We start from the raw sequence: 26,306 nt of genomic DNA, 5'->3' as shown, positions 1-26,306 counted from the left end.
TGAACATTATCTCCACATAGGAGCTGTGGCTGATACAGCACAAAACAAACTGCCTTACTTTCAGTGTTTCCTATGTGTTCCAGACCTAAAAACTCCTCACTATAGGACCTTCAGTACAGGATAGGGGCCCCTTAGAGATCTCTGTCCTGTCCAGGCTTACAGAAAGCAGTGTTCTCCCCACATCAACCAGCTGGACACCTTGACTTCTTTATTATTAGGTTGGTGCAAAAGTAATTGTGATTTTAGACCTTGAATTTTAAATCTTTATAACTACGCTCAAACACATCTTCATTAATCAAAATAGGAACTATTACAATCAACACATTTTTGCGAACAAGAAATAAGCTTGTTATTTCTGTAGCGTAAAAATCTGTGCTATGGAATTTGATGAACTCTTGGAAAGCATTTTCTGCATCCTGCTGGATATGGAAGTGTTTTTCCTGCAAAAAGTTGTTGAGATGCTTGAAGACGTGGTAGTCAGTTGGCAAGAGGTCAGGTGAATATGGAGGATGAGGCAAAACGTCATAGCCAAATTCGTCCAACTTTGAAAGCGTTGGTTGTGCAACGTGTGGTCAGGTGTTGTCATGGAGAAGAACTGGGCCCCTTCTGTTGATGAATGCCAGCTGCAGGCATTGCAGTTTTCAGTGCATCTCATGGATTTGCTGAGCATACTTAGATGCAGTAGTTTCGCTGGGATTCAGAAAGCTGTAGTGGATCAGACTGGCAGCAGACCACAAACAGTGACCGTGTCCTTTTGTGGGTCCAAGTTTGTCTTCAGAAGGGCTTTGGAGGTTCTCTGTCCAACCACTGAGCTGGTTGTTGCGTAAAATCCACTTTTCATCACATGTCACAATCTGATTGAGAAATGTTGAGAAAAGCACACTAAGATGATGTATAACATAATCACATTTATATAAGAATGTATTGCAGTATCAAACAGCAAATTTCAGACATGCAAAACTCGCAATTCTTTTTGCACCAACCTAATATAATGTCTGCTCTGATCTGAATTATGTCTTTCCTGCTGGGATTGGCTTTCCTGCTGGCAGGAACAGATGCCATAGGAGTCCGTCCATGAGCCCAGCTGTGAATAAAGTGTACTTCTGCGTTCTAATGAGTTTGGGGGACTTCTTGTGTGTTTGTAGGCTCATGAAAGCCTCATAGATGGTCATTTTCCTGCACCAGAGGACACGCTGCAGCGCCTAGCAGCTCTACGGCTCCAGTACCTTCATGGGGATTATTCTAAAATAAGTTGGACCCTTGATGGAATATACCCAGTTAACAGACTAAAATCCAAAATACTGCACTCAACAAAGAGCAGCGGCACTACCAGTCATACTCTGGAGAGGAGACGGACCAGCTTCCTTGAAGGGACGTTGAAACGTAGTTTCAAGACAGGCTCTGTAAAGAAGCAGAAGGTAGAAGAGGAGCAGATGATGGAGATGTGGGTAAAGGAAGAGCTTTCAGCTGCTCGGGCAAGCATAGCACAGAAATGGACCAAGCTGCAGGGACTTTCTCAGCATCAGGCCATGGTGAAATACATGTCCATCATAAAGGAGTGGCCGGGTTATGGGTCAACCCTCTTTGATGTTGAGGTGAGTGATGTATAAACTCATGTAACTACTGCCATGGAGAGGCATCAGTCTGGAGAACAGACACAGTTGTGTGTACTACATCGCTCAGCAGCAGAAGGGAATTTCAGGAACTGGCTGCATTTTGCCTTACTAAGCTTAGGGTAAGCCTGCAGTACCACCCACCCAGAGAGGTGTGACACAGAGAGCACAGAGCAAGCAAGCAAGCTGGTGTGTCCCAGTAAATAAAGGGAGACAACAAATACGATTTCATGAGAAGAGCTATAGAATTTGAGAGACTTTTGTGAATTTAAGAAGGTGGTGGCTAGTGAAAGCTGAAGTAGAATGAAGCTCTATTGTCCTTACTGACAAAAGGTGCAATACTGTTCTGCAGCAGTATGACAGAACCTGCTCAGACAGGGTCCTCTGTGCTTAACCTGCTAGAGCAGGAATCCAGAGTTCCAGTTTTGTCAGTTTTGTACCATATGAAGTTGCTTGCCCTCACTGTATTATCTGTAAAACAATGAGGGGGATATTGGCTTCCAAAATCAGTTGAAAATCTAATGAGAAGTGTTAGGTATTACAGTTATTTACTACTCAACTGGTACTTACAAGATCTCTTCTGCAAAGTTGTTTTTTTTTTTTCTTATTGGAGCAGAGAGTTGAATTATCTTACAGGAGCCAGAAATGGAGGGCTTTTCCTTGAATCAAAGAGGATTTGATCCTCCACTGCATTTATGCAGAATTTCATGTTTCTCTTTTTGCAGTGCAAGGAGGGTGGATTTCCAAATGATCTTTGGCTTGGAGTCAGCACAGAGAATGTGTCTGTCTACAAACGAGGGGATCCTAAGCCACTAGAAACTTTCCAGTATGAGCACATTGTTTTCTTCGGAGCACCACAGCCTAACACCTTCAAAATTACAGTGGATGAGAGAGAAATGTTCTTTGAAACATCCCAGGTATGTGAAAGTACAAGATTTCTATGTGCAGTTGTACTAGCACTTCAATAAAGCTCTGATTTCCATGGTCTAGACATTTTTATATGCAACAACTCCTGCTGACTGTACTGGATAACCAAGGAAAAAGGTGAAGGGAGCTTATGCCTAAAGTGGCATGGTACCTCTTCTTGAATACAGAGACAAACAGAAAAAAATAATGCCGATTAAACAGGGAAGGAGTTTGAATGGTCTTTGAATGCACTGGGAATTTCAAATTTTGGGTGCTCATGAATGTGCTCATTTTTTTAATTTCCTTCCAGCATAGGAATGGGGAGTTCACAAACACAAAAAGTTTAATAGTAGCATTAAAGTTTTTTCCTTCATCTACAAGCCTTTTAAATGTCACTAGCACCAAGCACAAATTTGACAAACATTTCTTGCCTTGCTGTCATGTTCACATTTAGTATTACGTGCAAAACCTATAATGCTATGACTTTGTACAAGAGGAATCTTTTTCTGCAGAATGTCTGGCATGTCTCAATGGAATTAGGTTTTTAATGTGCATATCCTCTGTTTCTGTGTTCTCTCTCTAGGTGGGCGAGATAATAAAGATCATGAAAGCATATATCAACATGATTGTGAAGAAACGCTGCAGCGTCAAGTCAGCCACCAGTGTGGACAGTCATGCCAGCATCTGGACTAGGTGATACGAATGAACTGCCATGAGAGAGGCAGTTGTTTAATGATGGGTGTTTGCAACTTGCCAGCACAAGTGTAGCAAAGATCTTTTTTAAGAACTCCACTTGACTGACTACTGTGTTTAAAAACTGAAGTGACATCTACAGTACCGTAGGATTTGCACCTCTGCCCAAAGACATTAAACTGCAACAATTGTTGTTAAATATTAATGACCCAAAACTTGTTTTCCTCTTGCTTGTTTGATGAACAATGTACCTTAAAGAAGCAAAGTCAGAAGCCTCCTCAACCTCCTCCTGCCTGTCGTCTCTGCTGCTTTCGCCATTAACTGTCATACTGGCAGAAAAATTCACAAGCATCATTTCTGTACTACAGGAGGCAGACTTAAGCTTCCTTATGAATTCCAACATGCAAACATCTGGGATCATGAGATCACAGGATAGAATATTTGTTTTTTATTTATTTTGCAAAAAACTCTGAAATATAAGTCACTGTGGGTTTTTCTTCAAGTTATACTAATGATCTGATCTGGTCTTAGAAGAAAATGCCTTTGTATAATTGGAGCGAAGTGGCCCAACTAAGAGGTCAAACCCCCTGCCTGAGGGAGCATTAAACAAACAGACAAACAAAAACACCCAAGATGAATCTTTACCCTCCAACAGAAGTTCACAGGTACATGACTGTAAAAAGAGGCACTTTAAGTTAGAGTATTTAGAAATTTAACACAGGAGAAAAATCTCTGAGCCTAACATCACTGAAACAGATCATCAAGTGTCATTCTGGGTACATTCCAAGCAGTACCTGTTGCCTAAAAATAAATGACTGCCTTTCCCCTCTACAGCCCAGGAGGGGAGATTGATTTAGTTATGTTTCCAGAAGAGTTTTTCTTCACAATCTCCAGGTTTCAGATGGAGGTCAGGATTTTTATGGCAAGTTGCTCGCCTGCTTTAAGGTCCTGCGTTCTCTGTGTGGGATTTCAGGATGACTGGGGTGCCTGAAATTTAGTTCTAAGTGAATTGTTTCCTACTGAGTGAATAGGTGCCTATATACATTGTTATAGGCAAGATTTTCACTTCCTCTGTACTACTGTAAGCAGATGCCAAACCCTTCATCCTTCTCCAAATTCAAATGGGAGCTGCTCCCATCACTAAATCCTTAGGTCCCCTTCCAGTCCCATCTAGCTCTCTAGCCATCAGCAAAACTTGAAAACAATTCTATTTTGCCAAAATGTCTGCTTCTTGGAGGTTTTTTATAGCTACTTGCAATTTGATGAAGCAGATTTTTTTTTCTTCTCAGCAAAAGATGGCAGTCATCTTCAGTCTCTTGACTTCAGAACTTAAGTTGTTTAAAACAGTATTCAGTACCAGTCACATAATAAATTGGTTGCGTTAGCAACCAAGAAGCCTGGGGACTAGTCATTTTCTATGACCCCTGTCTAGTCTTGGGATCCCAGAATGCAAAGGTCCATTCAGTTTGAACTGAATGAAGCATAAGAGTTGTATGTTATGTTGGCCTCCTTGCATGGTTGTTTAAAATCAGTTGTCTCCAGTTCTGAAGAGGTGGCAGCTAAAGCTTGTTAGCTATGAAACAGAAATTCCATAGAAAAGAAAACTAGGAGTCAGTATACAACAGGACAACAGGTTCCGTTCCAATTAATCATCAAATTGTGCCAAGTCACTAATACTACTGTGTTGCAGAACACTGTAGTTTTGAGGTTGACAGTACAAGGAAAAACACTGTACATAATCTGTGCTTTTCTCTCATTCCCACAGCACTGCAGCATGTGCAAACACTCTGGCCACTTGCCACACACCCAGCCTAAGAGGGTAACCACTACTGAATCACACGGTCAACTGAAGTTTTGCCTTAAATAGCTTTACTGAAAGATCCTACAAATACCCCTTTTTGTCACAAAGAATGAAAAGATGAGCAGGTCACAGGCAAGGGATTGCAGAGGCAACCTGAGAAGCAACACTCTGTATTGGTCCATACACTGACTTGATCTTTTTATGTATCAGAATAGCCTTGATTATCCTAACTCTGCACTGTCTCTGTGTTCTGGTTCTTGGGTTGCTGCAGGCAGCTTGAACCCACTTTGGAATGTAACTCCTGTTACTATTTGTTGTAATTTTGCTCATTTCTATTACAGACTTCCTTCTGCAGTCTTTTTTAATTTGTAACTGGCTTTACAAAATGAAAGTTTAATAAATTATTGGATTGCACAGCCTGTATTCACTCACAGACATTGTCTGCTCATGTTAAGATATTTACTCGGATATCTAGCACTCAGAACTTGTAAGTGAAACATATGCATCAACAGCATGAGGCGACACTAGCCCTTCCTCTCAGAAGCAAATTTTGCCTTTGTGGTGATTTATAGAAAATAGTTTACTGCTACAATGGGTAAGGTTTGTTTCCAGCTTCTGCTGCTCATGCTGCTCCCCACCTTGGTCAGTGAGAGATGTCCCATGTGATTTCAAGGGACTGGTTCTGAGCCTGGTAATGATTCATTCCTTGCTCTGCTTTCACCACAGTAACAAAGCCCCAGTCTGCAGGATCAGCTTCATCTCTTCAGCACCTCCAAAGTCATTAATAACAGACAATTGCTTCCAACTCAAATTAAGCTGCCAGCTGCACTGCTATTAGAGTAGCATGACCTAGGCATGGTGTTCACCTAAGAGCATATGTCACCAAAGTCGTATATCTGGACTGGGGGCAGCTGAGCTGTCAGCAGCACAGACAGACTGTCCTTCAGCAGACAAAAGTTCTTTCAATCCATGCACAAGTATGGAAACCAAGCAGTGATGTGCTCTTGTATATCCCTTGGGCAGATGCTCTGAGAGCCTTGGGACCCTGTTCCCCAACTGTTCCCAAATTTTCAGTTCCTTCATCCTTATCACTTTGCATAGAATTTCCATGTCTATATTTGCAGCCAGAACTGCCTCTGTTTACTTCAGCAGTTGTTGCTTTTCTTTCCTCACATGCCTTTCTCCGTACTTCCAAAACCATGCGATCTCTGCCTCCTTTCTGCTTAGGAAGCTTGAAGTCACCATAGCTAACAAGTCACCACAGAGGTGACTTCTTTGGGCAGAGGAGGGTGTTAAAACTAAACACAGGCTGCTTGGCCTACATGTCTCTCCTGAATAGCCCTCGTGGGATTAAGCACCTCTCAGTCACATTGCCGTCTGGCATGCCATGTCTCGCCCACTTGTTTCCTGCTGGGCTGCAACTCACTGAAGCTGATTTTTTTTTCTTGGTGGGAAACACAGAGTCCAATCCCAGTCACCATAGATTGAAGCAGGAACTATCTAGCCAGTCTCCACTGGCATAATCTAATACATTACCATTGTAACAACAAACATGCACCACTGTAGGTGGTGCACAAATTCATTTATGACTTTGGTTTAGGTGGTTATTCACTGCAACCGATGGCTGGCTAATGCCATTCTCACACTCCCATTCTAATACTATTGCCCTCTTAGTGTGATGTGCAGTCTCTTCTGGCCTTCACCCCAGGATTTCTCTATTATTTAATTCAAATTTGTACGTTCTAATGTTGATTTTATATGAAACAGTTTCATACCAATGGGTATTAGCATTAGGCTTTGGAAGAGGGTACAATTTATAATTGCCATCTATACAGTAAACATAAAATGGTTTATACACAGAATCAAAGCCCCTGGTAAGTTATATCACAAGCACATGTGTCTAATTATTAAAACAGTTTGACTGTAAACTTCAACTGTTTGTTTACTGATTGTTCTAAAACACACATCCTTTCCCTGCGTAAGCTGTACATTCAATCATTACTGTGTACCTTAACTTTAAAAATGACATGCTCCCCTTGGGCATTTAAACAAATAACTCATACGTGAATTCCAGCCCTCACTGTAAAATATGAGCTCCTAAATCCGTGGACAGCTAAGTGCTTGTCCACATTTTATACCAGCAACTCCTGATATACACGTTGGCCCCATGCCACTGTCAATGTACAAGTGATTGTCGAGAACTCCATTACAAGTAAAATTCACTTATTTTCACCCACTTCTTAAGAGCTGCTCTTCAAGCACAGCTGCATGCTGGCCGGATTTTAAACCCCAGCACAGAGGACTCCATCTCACAGTGCCCCCATGGCTTAGGCAGCCTGGCCAGCTGCAGAGAACAGCTGGCTGGTGGGCAACCCAGCTCCTTCTCCTAACATTGCACATCTGTGGCCACCCACAGCCCCCAGACGCTGCACCCCCCCAGCACAGTGCTTGCCTCAGGCCTTCCCTGAAATGCTGTGATGGCTCAGAATTACCAACGCAAACATGCGCCCTTCCTGTAAAACCAGGCACCACTGAATCCTGTGCAACTCCTTTTCAAAAAGTGACAGGGTTCTGTAACAAGTTAGGCACTGGGCACAGTTTTTGCAGCAATACTCTAATAATGGAGCAGATGTATTCATAGGAGCAACTTACCTGTCTTGCCTCTGTGTCCTGCTGCAGCACCAAGCTGAGGGAAACTCAGCTGTCCCTGGTTGTGCCTCATCAGGGTGCGCCCCTGGGCAGAGCAGCATTTAAACCAGGAACCTTCTCCTTTCCCCTTCTCCTGGGATGGCTGTGTCCTGGTAAGTCATCCTTGCTGAGCGAAGAGATGCAGAGGAAGGCCTGTGCTCCAGTATGCAGAAGCAGAGCTGTTCCTGTAAGGTGAGGCTGGTGTGGGGTATAAAGGTGCTGAGTCTGTGGCAGGAGAAGCCCTGGTTGCAGGAGGAGGGGTTGAATGCAGCGGGACCCTTGAGGCTGGAACAGGGGAGTGTTGGCTGCTGCCTGCAACAAACTCCTCCTTGTCACGTTGTGGGTGCTTGGGCTGGGGTGCAGAGCTGCTCTCTCCCTGCCTGCTGGAGGTTTGCTGCTTGTAGAGGTGGGGGACAGACCTGGCTGTGCTGTTGCTCTGCCTGTCCATGCTGCTGCTCCGGTGCCATGCAGGGGTTGCTGGCAGCACTCAGCCCCTGCCTTTCGTGGCTCTTCTCAGCTGCTGCTCTTCAGCAAGTGGTGCTTTGTGGTCTCTTTTCCCAGCAGCTTGCACTGGTGTAAGGCTACCTTGTTTGGTTCTCATGTCCATGATGGCATGTTCAGCATCTGGGGGCTTATTTATCAGTGCTGCTAAGGTAGTGTGAGACAGAACAGGTAAAAAGCACAACAGTGGCCACAGGAGGCAATACAAGATGAAAATTTCAGGAATGCCCCAGCTCTTTCCCTCCAAGTAGCTCATGACCCAAGCTCTGGGTAAATGTGCCTTCCTATTAACCATATACAGGTATTATTCACTCTCACTTGACACAAGATGCTCCTTAAACACCCAAATCATGCTTAAGAAAATGAAGACATTTTAATGAAACAGAAAATGGTTTGGTTGCCACTGGGGATGACATTCAATCATGCACATTCATGAAATCATCTCAACCAACTACTTTGTAAGTTTAATTTGAATATGCATACGAGGCTTGCTAGGTTTTACACAGTATCAACACCAAATTTTTGTATAATTATCTGTTCTGTATCATCTGTTAAAAGGGAACTGTGACATATGACATTTGAAAAGAGAAGTTTAATAGAAAGCAGTAGTACTCTTAATATCAATATGAGTGCCCTGAGATATGCATACCGAAAAACACCTTTGTTCTCACAAAAAACGTGCTCATAAAGGGCCAGCATAATGAAGAAAGCACAGTTTGCCATAATTATTTTGTATAACTGAAATTCCACTTTCTCAAAAGCCACCATGGAGTGAATTATTCTATTTATGCTGAAAAGGAGCAAAGCTAACAAACAGCTGTGTTCTGCTTATAATTACAGTCTCTTCTGCATTAGTAAATAGAAATCCAAAAGGACTTAACAGTCTGTGCTGCATTACTGTGTAATCACAATAAAAACCTTATTTAGTATCCTCCCCTACCTGCCCAAATATGTTAAAAATCAGTTACTGGCAGATACTACGATAGAGTGCAGAGGAGTTTTCAATGTGAACATATCATAAAGAAATAAAAACAAGATAGCAGCATTTTAAAATGGCATTTATGCTATGCGCTCTTTGCAAGTTAATTTGCTCTCAACAGAAAATTACCTTTTTTAGTGCTTCGTCAACTCACATCTTAACATTCTTCAGAAGTAAATGGGAAAGGTCCATTAGAGCAACAATTGAATTTTTCTCTCCAGTAGCTAATCTCCTGTTTTTCCTAAAATTAGTTTTTAATATTGCTCATAGTTCTTGCTTTAAAACCGTGCAAAGTCTGTTTAATTTGGTCAATAAGAACTTTATGTACTTCTTGACAACAAAATGAATTTGACTCACTCTTATGAACCTGGGTGTTACATATCCCACTGTGCTCCATACACACAACAGTGGATGCATAAATGGCCCAAATGGTAATTTTATCTTTCAGCAACAAAAATTGTAGTGTTTGGTCTTTGTTTATTTGCATCCACACAAAAAAATGCCACTGATGGGCTATGCAATTTATTCCTTCCTTTCAAAAACATTTAGATGTGTAACATATGTCCAGAGCAACAAGCAGATGGTGCGTTTGATTTAAAGAAAGAGGAAAAAATGATAAATACAACAAATGCATCAGGCCCAAACAGTGCTCATGCATAAGCACTTGTGGTTGATTTCTATGTAAATTAAGTTACTGATGCAGAAACAGTTTTAAAATAAAAATGCTGGCTGACCTAGTGGCAGATGAGGATTAACCTTTTTGTGACAGTCTGCAAAGACCAGGCAAAATTCAGGAAGAACCAAAACCCAAATCAAAACTCACCCTGAGAAGTGCTCATTCCCACAGGAATTCCCATAACAAGAGAGAGGCCAATGAGACAGTTTCACAAGTCAAGCTGTAAGTGTGCAAAAACCCTTGTGCATTTACCTGAAGTTGGACGGGTTTTGTGTGGAGCTACTGGAGTCCAGCGGACTGTGCCGTGAGATGAAGGCATTTTAGGATGTCTTCCCACCTCTGTTGCTCTGGGACATGGGAAAAGCACTTCATTTCTGTGCTTCTGTTTCCCTGATCATCTTCAGTTTTCAAATTAATGTTTTTGAAGCAGATGACCTTGTTTGTAGTCTTGCACAACAAGAGGTTTCTCCCAGCAAGCCATTAGTGTAGCTAATAATAATGCTGCCCTTTGAGCAGCCGCCACAGATTTTGGAGATCTGGAATTCAGAGTTCAGATGATACTTGAATACATTTCATGCTTTAATTGCAAAAGTTACATGGCTGAAAAGTAAGGAGTTGTTATGTTGGGAGCCCTTAAAAACTGCTTTGGAGTGAAGATCAGCCACAAGGTGCTAATGAATTACACCTTGATTAAAAAGAAAAAAAATAGCACAAAGTTCCCTTTCTGTGCAAACCCCAAATCAGCTTGATAACAGGTATAACCATGTTCCATGATAAAGTGTGTGTTCAACTGCAGAAAGAAAGTTACTGACATTCTTTTTAAATACATCAAAGATTTTTATTACCTCTAAAGATTTCTTATTGTGGTAGCACTTAGTTATCTGCTTTAATTGTGACCACAGGCCCTGTGTTATGTGCTTTTTTTACCTAGTGATTAAATGGCTTGTACCTCAGCTGTGATAACTGCTTCCACAGAAATAAAACCACAGTGGAAGCAGTTTAGTGTTTTATTTAAGTTTATTCTTTCAATGAAATACTGCTAAATAATCTATGTATTTCAAATAAAGTGGGTTATTCACCTGCACTGAGGCAGTTGTGCTTACTCCAATAAGAATTACCATCAATAAGACAACCTGGGTATGATGAAACAAACATGACAAATAGGGTCTTAAAATTATTTACATCATTCATAAGAATAAAATATACATTTTTTTAAAAATATAAAAAGCATATACTTGTGTCTTGGAGAGTTAGGATTTTACTACTAATTTTCATTTTTCATTCCAGATTCACACCTAAAAATGCTCAAAGTATAAACATCTATAAAACTAGTAAATCTCAAAGCATAAGAATTTGTAAATAATTTCCCCCGCTTGTTGTTAGAAAAGGACAATAAGGAACACTTTTTTTAAAGTCTGTTAAATTAGGAGGCATTTGGCAAAGCACTTAGGCATATAAACTAAACCAGAAGATGACAGAAACCAGGCTTGGTGACACGTCAAACACTTCTCATGCCAAGGTAAGTCTAAGAAGCAGGATGAGGGTTATTTTCATTACATAGTAACTAGCATCATAACTATGTTTTCTACAAGTTGCCTCAAGAAAGGAAATGTGCACAACTGTGCCCACAGAACCAAATAAACACCAGAAGTGCTCACTGCTTTGCTCAGCAAACTAACTCAATGGTTAATTTACTGTGTCCCTTCAGGCTACTGTTTTAATGGGCTCTAAAGTGCTATCTACAAGAAATTCTCTATTTCTCAACACAAATGATAAACACTTGCTTATCAAAATAGTGCAAACAGGAACAAAGAAAAGTGCTGTCAATGTAAGTAAACTGCAGGGGGGAAAAAGGTGGTTGAACATCACAACCTCACACTGTTGCTTCAGAGAAATCAGTAGTACTTTTCTCAGCATCTCAGACTAAATATATTTTGTTTTACTACGTACCACCATTACATGAGGAATGGATGTGGTCTTTTAAATATCCTCCTTCATAAAGGCAAATGTGCCTGTTCTTTGTACTGTGCATTAAAGCAGTCTAAAGACTTTTTTCAAAATGTTAATTGATCACATCACTGGAGTAATTAATATATACAATTCTGTCTTCCCTTTTTCCCTTTATAACTTGCTTTCTTTGGAGTGCATAGAAAAGACCACAGTTACACATCACGTACAAAAATCAAGTTTAAATTTTATGCAAAATACTCAAGTATTTTTAACATTTATGTACACAAGTTTATTTACCATACATTCTTTCTCATTCTTTTCTTAGGTATAACTTTGTCTTGTTTCTTGGACAGATGACATATTTCAGCTATAAAGTTGGGCATTTAACCCTTGTATAAATAAGAGTAGTAGGGGAAGTAAAGGTCAGGAGGATCTCGTTACAGAAGAAGAATACTGTCACTGCAACACTCCTGTCCCTGGGTATCACAGTGCGACAGACCATGTGTTTTGATCTAGGAGAAAATCACTTGGGTCTAATTTCAGGGCAGTTTGAAAGCATAAGACAGAAAGTGGTACATATTTCTCTAAATACTATTCTAACTGCAGGTTTCTAATATTTAATTAATGGTTATGTCCAGATACTGATTTTCATTGTAAACATTCCTGCTACTTGTGCTTTCAAAACTTTGTGAAAGCAGCTGTGAAAAGAAACTGAACCATTTACCATTTTTATAGGGCTCAGGCTTTTAATGTATGTGGAGTTCTGCTTGTGTTTGCAGTTAGCCCTTAATGGGTATTTTTGTTAGCCTCACTACTACCTCCAGGGGATAAGAGTGGCGATCTATCAGCTTGCCACCGTCTCAGGCTTCAAATATTCTATGTTTATTTAATTTACTCCTAGCTGGTATGGTTATAGTGCAGAGTATTCCCCATAACTCTCTGAACAAAATTTACATTCTGCATTCTAAGGAATGAGGAATTCTTCTCTCACCACCATAACATCATTTTTTGGTGTGACTTTTGGCCGGGAGGTGTAGGGGAGAAATCACAATGTGATCTTCTTCCACTATAACAAGAAAATTTAAAATCTAGTTGGATGGGAATTCTTACTTGTCTGCTAATTCCCTTCTCCCCTGCTATATCAAAAGTTATAACTACATATTGTAAAAGTTGCTACACAAAGACAGTTTGTCTTCCATTTCCCATCTTTGTGTTAGCTTCTACAGGATAACCCAATGCTACCAGCAGAGCCCTTGAAGACTGTAGAATGGTACGTCATTTGGCATGAAATTATTGATGGATAATTGTATGAAGTTACAGAATTCATGTAGCAATTTTAAGTGCATTCATCAAAGGTAATGTTGCATGAAGTACTGTTGGCATTAATTAATCCATTAAAAACTCTTTCTGGTAAAATACTGTAAATTAAAAAAAACTCATAGAATTCTAGAAACCATGCACCTTAAATGGTTTAGGCCAAATGTAAATAATTACCATGGACTTGAATAAAAATTGCACTTGTATAAAAGAACAAAATTTAGCCCCCATTAATATCCTTCTTATTACTTTTCCAAAAAGAAGTAATAAAGCGTCAAGTAGTTCATTCCTTTTGGCTTCACACAGTGAAGTTCATGCTAAATCGCCCAGAAGGAACAGTTTCTCAAAAGCTATCTTTTGTGAACACATCATCAGTTTCATCATCATTCAGCCCTCTTTGGTAGCGTACTGAAGAGAAGGCACTCCAGTGAAGACGCTTCTTCTTGAAGAGATACCACACTAATCCAGCAATTAAGACCAAGATAATTAGCAGGGCAAATGCTACAGCCACTCCAGTATGATTAGAACCTGTAACAGAACAAAACACCCAGTTATTCTTTAAGAGTTTTGGTAAGAGTATTTTGTCATGGGGTTGATGCTACATGCTACTACTGCACACGTGTAGTTGAAGTTCAGACAAACTGCTGCCTTATATTAATAGTCTTCACATCATCAAGCGTGAGGTTATGTTCCCATATGAATCAGCATCTACTGGCTTGTTTTGATAAGTCTGTTAGCTTCCTAATTATATTTAGGTTGGAAACAAATCTACGGAGGTCAAAAAACCTACTAGTAAATGCTGCACTCATTTTGAGGTTTGTATACTCCAGAAATGTAGTGGGTTCTTGGACTCTTTTGGAATGGAATTACACTTCCCTTAGACAGAAAAGATGTTGTTGAGTTTGTCCTTAGAAGCATGAAGTTAAATCTATCCCTGCATTTCCACTTTAGTGAAAATGTATACAGTATCAGGAAGATTCCATTGCTTCTGGGGAACTTGCTTGCTCAATGCTCCAGTAACCACTTTCTTTCCTATACAGAGCAGAATATGAGGAAGTAACGTGAGGCCTGAGTTTTTCTGGAGCTGCAGGGCAACGTTTTCAGAATCGTCCTCAAGACTGAAAAAGAGTCTGCAGTACCCGCTTCGTGGCATCTTCTACAAGCAGAAGTATTTCTCTTCCTACCTACAGACTCACCCATGGCAGATACCCTGTGGTAAGAAGCAATAGCAACTACTCTGTGCTCTCTTTTAAGTGGAAATTTCAGTTCTCTCCCTTACCCTTTAAATGGTTAGTGGAAGCCAGGAGAAGCACATTCCCAGAGAATTTGTCCCTGAATGCAATTTCATGGCAAAACAGCAACACAAGCCTCTTGCTTAGGCAGAGATATCAACAGGCTCTTTTCTGAATTACACTTTCATTATTTTAACACAGACTTTCCCCACCAAAAAAAAAAAGAAAATCCTGAATATAGTCACTACAAAGTTGTCTGCTAAAATCAGTGTTTCCATACCTAAAGGAGCTTTACAAACCACTCTGCTTTGACTACGACTGCAGTCAACTTGGGACCATGTGCCAGTTGTGGACAGGATAACACTGCATTTTTCATTGACTTCTGCAGTTTTATTTTCCCAGTTGACATAACCAACTGATGAGCCATCAAGCCAGTTTAGGGACTGATCTGTTGGGGAAAACAATATTGTTTAGTTTAGATGACCAAAACATGCTATAATGCTACACAATGTCATTGACAATTTATTGATTTCTTTAAGTTGCTAAAAGAAACAGGGCATTTAATATCTGTCCCATATATTAAATGGGATAAATATGAACATCACTTTTTGCCACACCTCCAGATCTCTAGCATTTGATGCATTTGCTGCTTAACCATTAGGCACCAATGACAGTGTTGGGGAAAATGAGTTTCAGTGACTCCTGATTATTTGAAGTGTGCAACAGGAAGAGACTTAAGGTACGGTGAAGTCCAAAGGGCTTTATCATGCTAAATGAGGGGTTCCAACCTCAGGCAAGAGTTACTGTAGGCTTTCAGCACTACAAAACTCTATTCTCATTTGAGGATTTATGCATTTTTATTTACCCCATGAAATACTCATGCTTATGCATAGTTGCCACGTCTTACCCTTAGAGCCCTGAGCAAGACCAAGCCATACGTTCTTGGTGATGAGATCATTTTCTTTTATGTGTGTGCTCACAAATGCATTTTCTTCAGCATCCATTATTGTCAGAAGGGTTGCTGAAGGATCTAAAGGGAAGAGGAAACTGGTCAGAATTGCAGCTTCAGAGATTTTTCATTGTGCTTGTACATCGAGTTTTCTGTGGGAATAATTACTACAGGAAAAGATTGGCTGATCTGGGCTTGTAAAATCAGCTTGAAGTAATGTACAGAATAAAGGTATATTCTCCCATTCCCTAAAATACAGCACATTATACAAGACTGGTTCAGATGAATGCTTATCCAAGCGGGCCATAAAATGGGAGTAAACTTACTGCAGCTGTGGACTACATACATGGAAGATATTAAAAGGTATGCCACATTCAGAATTGCTAGTCTTGTCCAAGTAATAAGCCATTTTCAAAAATATAGTTGAACAAAAGCTCATCATTTGAGAAGTCAAGTTAATTTTTAACTCAATCCTTCATTATGCCTCAGGTTTTTATATACAGTGTTACAGCAAATAAGGAATAAGAGGGAGGAAAGGGTATACTGGAGAGAGGCTCAGAATGTACCCTTTCTTTACAACTATATGCAAATATAAGCCAAAAACTTTATTTAGAGGAAGATCACTTTCTCTTTCAACTACCAGGCCAGGGAGGACTCAACATAAAACTGCATCCAGGACTGGGACTCCTTGCACCTCTTCTTTTTCATCCTGCATAGCAAGTTCAACTTCACATTATAAGATAATTCAATAAAAGAATGGTATGACATTCACTCACTTCTAAACTAAGAAGGTGATAACCATTCTGTACTTGAGACTGCTTAACATCATCTTCTGCAATACAATTCCCCACATAGCTAATCAAAGAAGAGAGAAAATCCTTTGACATAAAATTAATTTTTAGTGATATTTTGTGCCTTAATAATACCTATAAAATACATGCTTCAAACCATTTGATAGGTTAGCAAGCTCCCTATTAGGAAGCTAATGCAAGGATATAATAAGAAACCACTGCTAACAGCACTAACTTTATCATAAACAAATTGTATGCAAATAAAATGGTTTCCTCCAAACTGTAAGCCTTACATTTTGGAATCCTCTATCAATGGCTATTTGTATTTTACTTGCAGATATCTGTGTGCCAAGCCATCTGTCAGCACATTGCAGTGTTTTATCAAGACCCATTGTGAGATGTTCAAAGACAAAGCTTGCTATTATTTTTCCTAAACTAAAGAAGGATAAAAGAAAAGCTGAAGTATAACCTGTGTACATTTTTTGGTTGTTGGGTTTTATTTCTTCTTGAATAGTGGACTAATTACAAGTTGTAATGTGATAAAGAGTCTAAACATACTCAGTTTCTGGCACACTTTCTTAGCTTCTTCCACATTATATACTGAAAAGTTGTAGAATGCCATGTCGAATGCATAACAGTGATCCTTATACTGTAGCCATTGTAGGGAACCACTAATCTGTGGGCATCCAGGGGCTCTGCTCACTTGCTTTGACTGTAATTTTCTCTCTGCAAAGACAAAGAAATGGAGGTTATTTCTGCTGCAGGAGTTTGTGGACAGTCTCTTTGTAGTAACAGGACAGTAAGTATTAACAACCTACCAAGAACCATGATTCAATTAGCTTATGTTCCTTCTTCATGTGTCATAGATTAATTTATTTGAAAACGAACATAAGCCAAGACCCAGAGACTTGGGAATCATTTTTTCTTGCTTTTAGGGGGTTTTGAAGTTTGTATGTGTTCGATAATGATTTTTATTCAGAAAAGATACATACCATTTGATATTTGTACCACAGGTGATCAAAAAGTGACCAGGGTTGTTTAAAATTTTCACCTCTGAAATGGAGAGAACTAATCTCCTTTAAGTATTAAAAAGTGTTTTATTATTCCTGTTAGACAGCTCTTCTTAAAGAGGGAATCATGTGTAGTATTTCATCCTTCGTAACTAATTCTGAATACAACATGTAAAGACAGAATACATAAGACAACTACACAAAACATTAAAAATGACACTTACTGTTTGGAGGGCTATAGCAAATGGCACCTTCAGCAACATTTGTACATTTTGTACGGTTCCAAGATCCTTTAGTATCCAACAGAACACAGTTCTCAGTAGTATTTGAGTTTTCTAATTCCCAAGGGTAGTAGTCAAAGTCACTTCCATCTGACCATTCAAAATTAGCTTTACTTCCCTAGTTAAAGAAAAAACCCACAACTTCTAAAGCACAGCACATGGTCATGGTTTAAATCTTGTCAGTCATAAGTCATGTAGCAATATTTATGCCTTGTAAAGTGATAAATTAAAGTGCAGGTCGCTCATTTTCTAAATCCATATTAAATAACTGTACAACACAGTTTGCATTTTCCAATCAATTCTTAACACAGAAATCCTGATAATTTGTGGTAACTGAGAAAGTGCAGCATGTTTGTAAATTTAAACCTGCAACACACCTTGGAACATTTTACTTAATGTCATCCTGCTGTTTCATTTAAACAGTCTGTCTTCCTTGCTATGAACATTATTAGATACATTGCAAACTGCTAAACTGTTGAGATAGCCTCAGTAAGTAAAGCTGGGCAGCTTGGGAATGGTTTGGAGTACTACCTCCTACTTCAGATACACTGCAGGAAACCCAGGACAATGAAGGGTCAGTTGTGAGAAGTGGAGGAACCCATCTGGACCAAAGGACGGGCAGAGGTAGCAAAGGTACGTGTAGAAATGACACACTTCTGCAGAGGGGTATTCCTGCCAATTAACCACGGTGACCAGTATGGTGTGGAGAGGAGGGTCGTGGCCACAGGCTTTTGGCTCCAAGGTTAAGCAGACAGAGGGAGAGCTGCAGCTGCCCCTTGCTATGCCTCCTGGGAGGAGGGACGTAGGACTTGCTGGAAAGCCAGTCCTGACCTGGACTAACCAGGCTTCATACAGCATTGTCTGACTGTATGTGCTAACAGAAACATCCTACAGCAGGTCATAAAATCTGGAGCCTCTAAAGGCAGTGTTGCCAATTGTACTTCCTTGTGCTGCAAGGAATCATGTGGGACCATTGTATTATATTAAAGTGTCAAGGACTTGGAAAAATCTCAGTATGGCTACATAAAATAAAGTTTCATATACTTTACCTACTTTTTCAAGCCTGTGTAACATATTAATTTACTGCACAGAATACAGATTCCAAGAAACTGGATAGAAGCATCAGAAAATAATTCATATCCTGTGCAGAAAATTATTGACAAGCTCTGTTACTGACACCACCAACAGTATATACTTACATCATGAATTGACAACCCCAGCCAGAGAGGATAGCCATCCTGCTTGACAATATCTTCTAGAAATAGCTGTTGGGATTCACTGTGTACACTTGCTAAATCACTCTCATTTTGTTTGCATTCTCTCAATGCCTCATACCATGTTAACTTTTTCTGAAGGATCCTGTATGTTCTGTTTCCATGTGGAATAAACTCAGGCAATGGAGGCTTGTGCTGTTGGGGTCCTAGTTAAAAGAATAAGACAACAATTTCTGTGCACTTCATTCATGTTACTAGGAACAGAGAGAAAGCACTAAAATCCATCTATTGCAATGTAACTCAAGCATTAGAGCGTCCAGCCATTTACGTCAAGTTATCTTTTGTTACTGTGAGCAGCTGATGGAGTACAGCAAACACATTCCTCCTGATCAGAATATCACAGCTGTGATGCACACACTGACCATGTAACCCCAGAAGCCCATGACAGTTGTGCCATATGTTTCAACTTTATATAACAGGTACTGCAGAACTAGGACTTAAATTATCACCTTCATGCAACACTACACATAAATCTTCTCTTAATAGATAAATCATAAATCACCTCTTTCGATTTTACAGGCGAGAATACTGTACACGTTATAGTGATGAGCATGCCAGCTTTGAGAATAATTATAAATATCCCAAAAACCATCAAGATTTACACCAGCAAAAAAACTGTTCTTCTTTACGTCAGGTCTTCCCAGCCTCCAGTTATTGTAAGTCAGGTGAGTTTCATCATACCACTTGAGAACTTTATCTGTGGAAAACATTGTGTATTTATTAAAATATTGGTATTACATCTACAAATACCATTTAATGTTGAATATACTAATGACATTAACAGATATTCACTTTGAAAAAATGCAGTGATACTCTAAGTTACTGTAAATCACTTCCATATAAAATGCTAAATATGTTAGCATTATTCATCCAGACTCTTTGAAGTCCTGTTTTCCAAGGAAATCGAATCTAGGCTAAACAGAACATACTGGATCTAATTATCACTCAGACAGAAACCATGTGCCATTATTTTCTTCTAGAAGATAAACACAAATATAAAGCACTATAGGTTTGCAATCAGTTTGACTTTAGTTGTATACTGAAACATGCACTCAGTCCTGCAATCTTTGCCTCTAATCCAGTTATTAAAGAAAAAAAACGTAAATCTTACCACTATCATCATAAATCACACCCAGCCAGACCCACATAGCCAGACCACTGAATGAACGAAGCTGTTCAGTAACAAAGTTATTCTCTTCTTCATCTCGAACACTCAGTACAAATGCTTCTGGATCTGTTGAAATTTTTTTTAAAATTACTTTCTTACAAATTCACCTTTTAGTTACAAAATAAATTAAATATTTTTTGCTATCATTGTTAATAATTATCACAGATAGGCCCAGTATGTGTAAAAGCCAGACCTTTATAGAATAATAACTAAATGAACAGTGGAAAAACAATTTTCAAACATTTTGTAGATAAGGGAAAGACGCCAGCTCCAGAGATATTTGTGGGTCCTACTTGTCACTACAAGTTGTATATTGTGAAATTTTTCTGCTTAGAACATAAAAATATTGGCAATCTTTCATTATTTTCTCGAACTGCCTAGTATAGTAACAATTAAGAAAAAGACTGAATTGAAATCAGTTCATGAGAAATAAAAACATTTTCTGGAAAGATGCAAGTCTGAAGTGTTACACACAATGGTTTCATATAAAAGAGAAGCTGTTCCTAAGCTTACACTTTGTTCAGGATGGGCAGGAAAAACCCACCTGCTTTTCTTAATTGGACTATTCTCAGACTGTTACTTTGTTCCATACAGCAAGGAGGTAAAAAAACCATGAAGTAAACGTGACTGTAAAGCCAGAATGCTGCCAAGGGAATGACAATTACCCGAGCTATTTAAAATTTGCATATTATAAAGAGAAGCAAAACCAAACAAAACCAACCAACAAACAGACCTAATAAACACAAAACCAAAACCTTCCAGTTTTTCAGAGATCTCAGAATTCAGAGCCTTTTCTCCCAAACTCTCCTGCCCTTGCTCTGGCACATTTCATCAGAGTCATGCACGGGCAAACAGCCTTAGGCATTTCAAATGCTACCACCTTTCTCAACACTCACTGTACTGTCATTGTAAGATAGTGACTCAGATCTAAAACCCACCTCCCTCAAGCTGATTTAAGTCCATAAATATCTGTAATATGACAAAGTACTTACTCATTTTCTTGCATAAATGATGAGCTTCCTGAGACTTCAGTTCTCTCCATCTATTTTTTGTTATCATAAAAGTGTAACAATTGTTTCTAAACGATATCCAGGGTGTATTTTTAATCTTATGTGGGCACTTCACTTGTGGTACTTGTTCTTTTTCAATCTTCTCTAAGAAAAGGAAAGACGACATTCAGAACAGCACTTATTAATGACAACACTTAACCTGACACACCACAAATGACTTTCAGGTACCACTTAAAAACATGCAAGGCAAATTAAGTGCATCCTCTAAATGAATAATACATTGTTGCTTTCGGTTTCCTCACAATGGTGATTTTTTTTTTAAGTAACAAAACCAGCAATAAGTATTATTGAAGAATACAGATGCCTACAACTTTTCACAACTGTTATATGGGTTTAAGAATAAAATCCCTACATAAAGGTTCTAAGTGTGGGCCAGTAACAAGAAGCTCCGATTGCCTCTTGTATGAAGGCTGATCACTATAACAAATAAGCTACTTCATAGCTGGCAACACGTCTTTGTTCTGTAGCTTTATCTAATACTTGAAGAGTGAGAAGGACCCTTCCTGCAGTTGCTTATACTGCAAGTGCAAAATCGTGAAGGATGTCATAATGCCAAGCATATACTTTACTATGATTCAGTATGTAGAAAAATGGCTTAACTGTGTTGCCCCATGAAGAAAAAACTACAGCAACAAAACCCCAACAAAATAAATTATAATAGTCTTACAGGGAAGAAATCTGCTATGATCTTTCGGTAAGGTCTTTTTTATTTTTTAGAAAGGTGCCATGCTACTTATTTATGCCTCCCAAAAGATGTCCTGCTATACCCCTACTTGTCTTGCAATAATTGGTATATATTTAGAAAGGTTTTGTGAACAGCAGATGGCTTTAATTTACACCTTTCAATTCAGTGTCTACCTGCTGTCTACCTTCTCTGTGTAATCGTGTACCTCCTCCCTATACAGATTTTCATGTCTGATGGGATTTCAGGAGGTCCCAATATGAAGATGTACATAGTACAGAGGCAGCTGAATCTTCTTCCACATGCATGTGGGAGAGATTAGTATTCAACAACCTTACAGAAATAGCACTACTACAGAAATAGTGCAAAAGCACAATCTGTTGGCAATATGGAGGGTACAGTCTGGCCCAATGAACCTGCACCCAGTTCATTTGTAAGTAACACATGGATTAAGACCAACAGGTCCATGCTCCCCTATTTGAAGCTTGTTTCTTTTTTTCCTGGCATGCCTGTCTGAGGAAATTTAAGTTAAAAAAAGCTGTAAATTTATGCTTCATAATAAAACAAAATTCCGCTTTCCTAAGTATTATGCTAGGATACATACTTTCTGATGCGTAGCAAATAGCACCTCGATTTTCGGAGGCACAGTCAGAAGTTTTCCAGAAGCCATCGGTATCCAAAACCACACATTCTTCACTTGTTTCTTCATCGTCTTCAGACCAGCGACTAAAACTAACGTGTTTCCCATCCAGCCAGCCATAGTGTTTTCCACCCTAGCATTGCATAAGTGAAAGGGGTGAACTTATGTAGTAAAAACTGTTATGTACAGAAAATGACATGATAATATATTTACATTGGCTAGACATGTACAGTCTCTGTGGTGAGAACTGTAAGTGCTCCACTCCCCCCGTGATGTGGTCTGCTGCTGACAATGTAACAACCTTTGTTATTTTAAGTTTTGCAGTTGCAAAAATATGAATTAACTGAAGTGGATGGCAAATTATCAAATGTTGATGTTTAACTACTATGCTTATGGAGAAAGAGCAGGCACTGAGATGTCCAAATTACACCATTTGTGTCTGCCAATCAGTGGTGGATATAATTATCCGATCTTGGAAAACTCGTAATATCTGAGAGTAAGGCCCAGTCTCAGTTACTCCACACTGAGTTGAAAGTAATCTATTAAATACTTAACTGACTTAATAAATCAGATGTGTTCCTGCCCTGGAGGATGTAGGAAGAATAACCAAAAACCCACATACATTAAGCACGCCATCCTTTAAGAATCTTACATTTAAAAGTTTTCTTCAGGAAATCCCCCAGCTGCTTTGTAATTCAATTTATCCTGTATCTTTTTTCTGTGTCTATGATCCCAGCACTGGAGTAACAAGTTCAGTTGACCAGTTTCATTATAATTTCTTTTCATGTAGCTTTTAAATTGTGCCCAAACAATCAAGTGTTGCAACAGTGAAAAGCTAGTGCATGCCTGAGTTGTATGCAGCAAAATGAATCATTTGATCTTCGCTTACAGATAAAGATTCAAAAGAAGAGGGAAAATAGGTTGTTCTGGTTTCCCTGTCTTCACTAAGATTAAATGCTTGTTTCCTTTTAAAAATATTCTCCACAAAGTATATACCAAAACTTCTACTTCCCCCACACCTACTTTGCCTAGAATACTCAGTAGCCCGCTACTGACAGGAAGACCATAACACCATAGATGCTGAGTGAGCACCATCAGCCTTTGTAGGTAAGGAACTTCTCCAATAAATTTTAACCTTCTTCTTGCAATTATTTCAAGACCCATGTGCTTGACATTAAAAAAAAAAAATAAACTCTACAAACATGTCCAAGCTATTTCATTAACAACTGAGAAAGCTCCCAGTCCACAAGAAGATCTTCAAAAAGTCTTCTGGCTCATAAAGGCAAAGCAGTACCTCCTGTATGACTCTTCCAATGACAAAACAAGCAGAAGAAAAAAGAAAAACCCACTAACCTGGCATGCACCCAGATTTTATACATGACCAAAAATAAATGGGTCTATCCAAAAGGGAAAAAGCCCTGACATTTAAAATATCTTAAACAGAAAAAGGCTCACTGAGAGAGGGGGAAAAAAAGGTAACAATAGAGTCTAAGTTAGGTTTTAGAAATGTGTCTCCAGAACTGTTCAATAATTAATTTTGGATTTGATTAACCATTTCTAGTTTTTCCCTTTTAAAACAGATGCTGGGTTGTCTTTCTAGAGTGGTACTGTGAACAGTAGCAATGACATTAAATAGCAACACTAATTACTCATTCATTAACAAAAAAGACAAAAATGATTCAGTGATCGACATTGCTGCTACCTTACAATATACCCCTTCACCTTATAATCTTTTAAAAGAATTGTCTCAACATCATCAATCTGTCCAGCAGAGTTCAACAGCTACGTAACTTGGAGAGCTGAAGATTCAGAAAATTAATCTTGAGACCCTCCAGATGGTTCCAAATGAAAAAGTTACCCCATAAATTCATTTTTCATTGAATCTCTTTATCCCAGTTTCTATTTCACACAACTCTAAAAACTGCCTTAAGCCCAAATCTGAGGGGAAAGTAACACTTACATCTCTGCTGAAGAGTCCAATCCACAGTGGGTGATTATGAAGGGCAGCCTGAACAGCGAGGAAAGCCTGCTGGAACTGATCGGTGATGCTAACCAGCTGCATCTTGTTACTGATGCATTCGGCCATTGCATCATTCCAGGACAAATTCTTCAGAATTACCATGTATTGAACATCTTGATAGATCAATGTTTCATTAAGGACTTTCTCTGTCCGGTCATCAGCAGTTCCTATATGTAAGAGAGAAATCCAGTTATTAGGTGTTTGAACACCAGAAGATGTTTTAAACTCCAAATTTCTCTGTAACAAACAGAAAAACCTGTTTGAATTTCTCCTGGAAAAATAAAAAAGGCAAAAATATTTTCTTAGACAATACATTATGATGATTACAGTTGAAAGCAAATATCTTTAACACTTTAGATAGAAAATATACAAAAGAAAAAAAAATATATAGATTGGTTGAAAATATCTCTCTCAGATGCACATGTTTTTATATTTTCTGTTTTCAACTAACTGCTAAATAATGTTAAGAATTCTATTTATTGAATTAAAAACACATTCTATAAGTTTAGTTAAATACAAGAATGGGAGAGAGCAACTGCTCTCTGCTGCCATACAGCAACAGCTAAACTTGACTCATTTGTCTCTGTGGAGCCTGTAGATTTATGCTTATGCTAATCTAATGGGCCACAAAACTTGCCTCTGCAGATTTCACAGTGCACAGCAGAGTTCCAGAACTCCTTACTGCCATCCATGGGTACCAGTGGGGATTGATTTTGCCTCCATGTGTGCTTAACTAACGGCAGAAAATCCACCTTGCACAGGGAGAGGATAATTCACTATTGGTGCTCTAAGCACTGAGCATTATTACAGTTAACAGCACCACACCAAAGGCATACAGCTCAGTGATGCACAGCAACTGCAGCTAGGTAAAGATGCAAACCTTCCTATGGCGGGTAAATGAAAGCATGCAAACCTGGTAAGCACCCAAATTTTAAACACAACCAAAAATAAATGTGTCTATCCAAAAGGGAGAAAAACCCTGACATTTAAAACATCTTTAACAGAAAAAAGCTGAGAGAGGGGAAAAAAACCATTAAAAAAATCACTCTAGAAATAACACAATGTAAATGGCTGCTCCATGGGCTGACAGGGTTTTCCAAAATAGAAGAAGACAGAAACATAATATTAATTTGATATTTACATGCAACTTACAGCTTTCAATAGATCAGAAAAGCAACAAGACTGAAACAGATTGTTTGAAGTAGTTTGTGTCTGCTGCCAAGTGGTTTCACTTAGTAAACACAAAAGAACCTGGGAACCAAGGGTGCCATTACACCTCAAGGGCACCAAATTGGAAACAAGGTAGTACAGAAAGTGTCCATTTCTGAAAGAAGTAATTGCTTGATGATTAACGTCTCAGTATGTTCTGCAAATCACAATCATGCCAAGATTTCCAAGGAACCTGAATCATCTTTTTCCCTAGGACAAAGCACTCTGTAACCTGGACTCTCTCACAGCTGTCCCTGCAACCTGCTGAATTCCCTTCCAACCTGAATTACCCTTAGACGCCCAACACAATAATGATATAGGACCAGAATGTACCAGGACACATCCTCTGGCAGTCCAAAAACCTTTCTCATTACACCTTCTACAGATGTGGCTGGGAAGAAGTGCCAGTATTTTAGTCATCCCAGACTAATAATATATTGATCTACACAGATACACTGTCAACCTCCTACTCATAAAAATCCCCTTTTTGAATTTCATGACTACATGTCTTCCATCCAGACTTCTAATTTGGGAACTTGGAATTTCTGAAGTATTTGGCACTGAAATAAAGATTTTTGTGTGTGTGTGTATTAAATAGGGGCAGGGAGGGAAGACAAAGACGGAGTCAATTATTCCACTCCTTGATGTACATGACATCTTTACCCAAAGAATACTAAAGCCCCATCTGCTAAAGCATGGTTCCATTGAAACCACACAGTGTCCCTCAGGAAAAGATTCCCTCTGAAAAACAAAAGGGAGAATTCTGAATGACTGACAAAAATTGTCCCAGATCGTCTTCCACACTCTGCTTTTCCAAAATTTACCTGCGCAGTCTGTGCAAGAATCTTGCCCTTCG

At 39.1% G+C, this 26,306-nt stretch overlaps 2 protein-coding genes across 2 annotated transcripts in view; one reads left to right on the top strand and one right to left on the bottom strand.

Annotated features, from left to right (window-relative positions):
- The window catches only part of LOC308041964 (unconventional myosin-X-like), a gene marked incomplete at both ends in the record, with an annotated part of 90,206 nt that extends 86,990 nt beyond the window's left edge, over positions 1–3,216 (top strand). Inside the window, 3 exons of the mRNA XM_080346959.1 lie at positions 1,146–1,595; positions 2,339–2,530; positions 3,103–3,216. Coding sequence (XP_080203085.1) covers positions 1,146–1,595; positions 2,339–2,530; positions 3,103–3,216 — 756 coding nt within the window. The remainder of the gene's footprint in view (positions 1–1,145; positions 1,596–2,338; positions 2,531–3,102) is intronic.
- A 7,444-nt stretch (positions 3,217–10,660) lies between these two features.
- Positions 10,661–26,306, bottom strand: part of LY75 (lymphocyte antigen 75) — a 48,405-nt gene continuing 32,759 nt past the window's right edge. The window contains exons 25-35 of the mRNA XM_080346419.1: positions 24,182–24,408; positions 22,186–22,354; positions 20,822–20,983; positions 19,773–19,895; positions 19,164–19,358; positions 18,587–18,807; positions 17,331–17,505; positions 16,655–16,822; positions 15,264–15,386; positions 14,637–14,804; positions 10,661–13,652 (exon numbers count right to left, since the gene is read on the bottom strand). Coding sequence (XP_080202545.1) covers positions 13,468–13,652; positions 14,637–14,804; positions 15,264–15,386; positions 16,655–16,822; positions 17,331–17,505; positions 18,587–18,807; positions 19,164–19,358; positions 19,773–19,895; positions 20,822–20,983; positions 22,186–22,354; positions 24,182–24,408 — 1,916 coding nt within the window. The 3' untranslated portion in view covers positions 10,661–13,467. The remainder of the gene's footprint in view (positions 13,653–14,636; positions 14,805–15,263; positions 15,387–16,654; positions 16,823–17,330; positions 17,506–18,586; positions 18,808–19,163; positions 19,359–19,772; positions 19,896–20,821; positions 20,984–22,185; positions 22,355–24,181; positions 24,409–26,306) is intronic.

The sequence above is a fragment of the Nesoenas mayeri genome, assembly GCF_963082525.1.
Source record: "Nesoenas mayeri genome assembly, chromosome: 6".
Classification (NCBI taxonomy): domain Eukaryota; kingdom Metazoa; phylum Chordata; class Aves; order Columbiformes; family Columbidae; genus Nesoenas; species Nesoenas mayeri.
The sequence above is the reverse complement of the archived record's forward strand: the minus strand, read 5'-3'. Positions and strand labels throughout refer to the sequence as shown.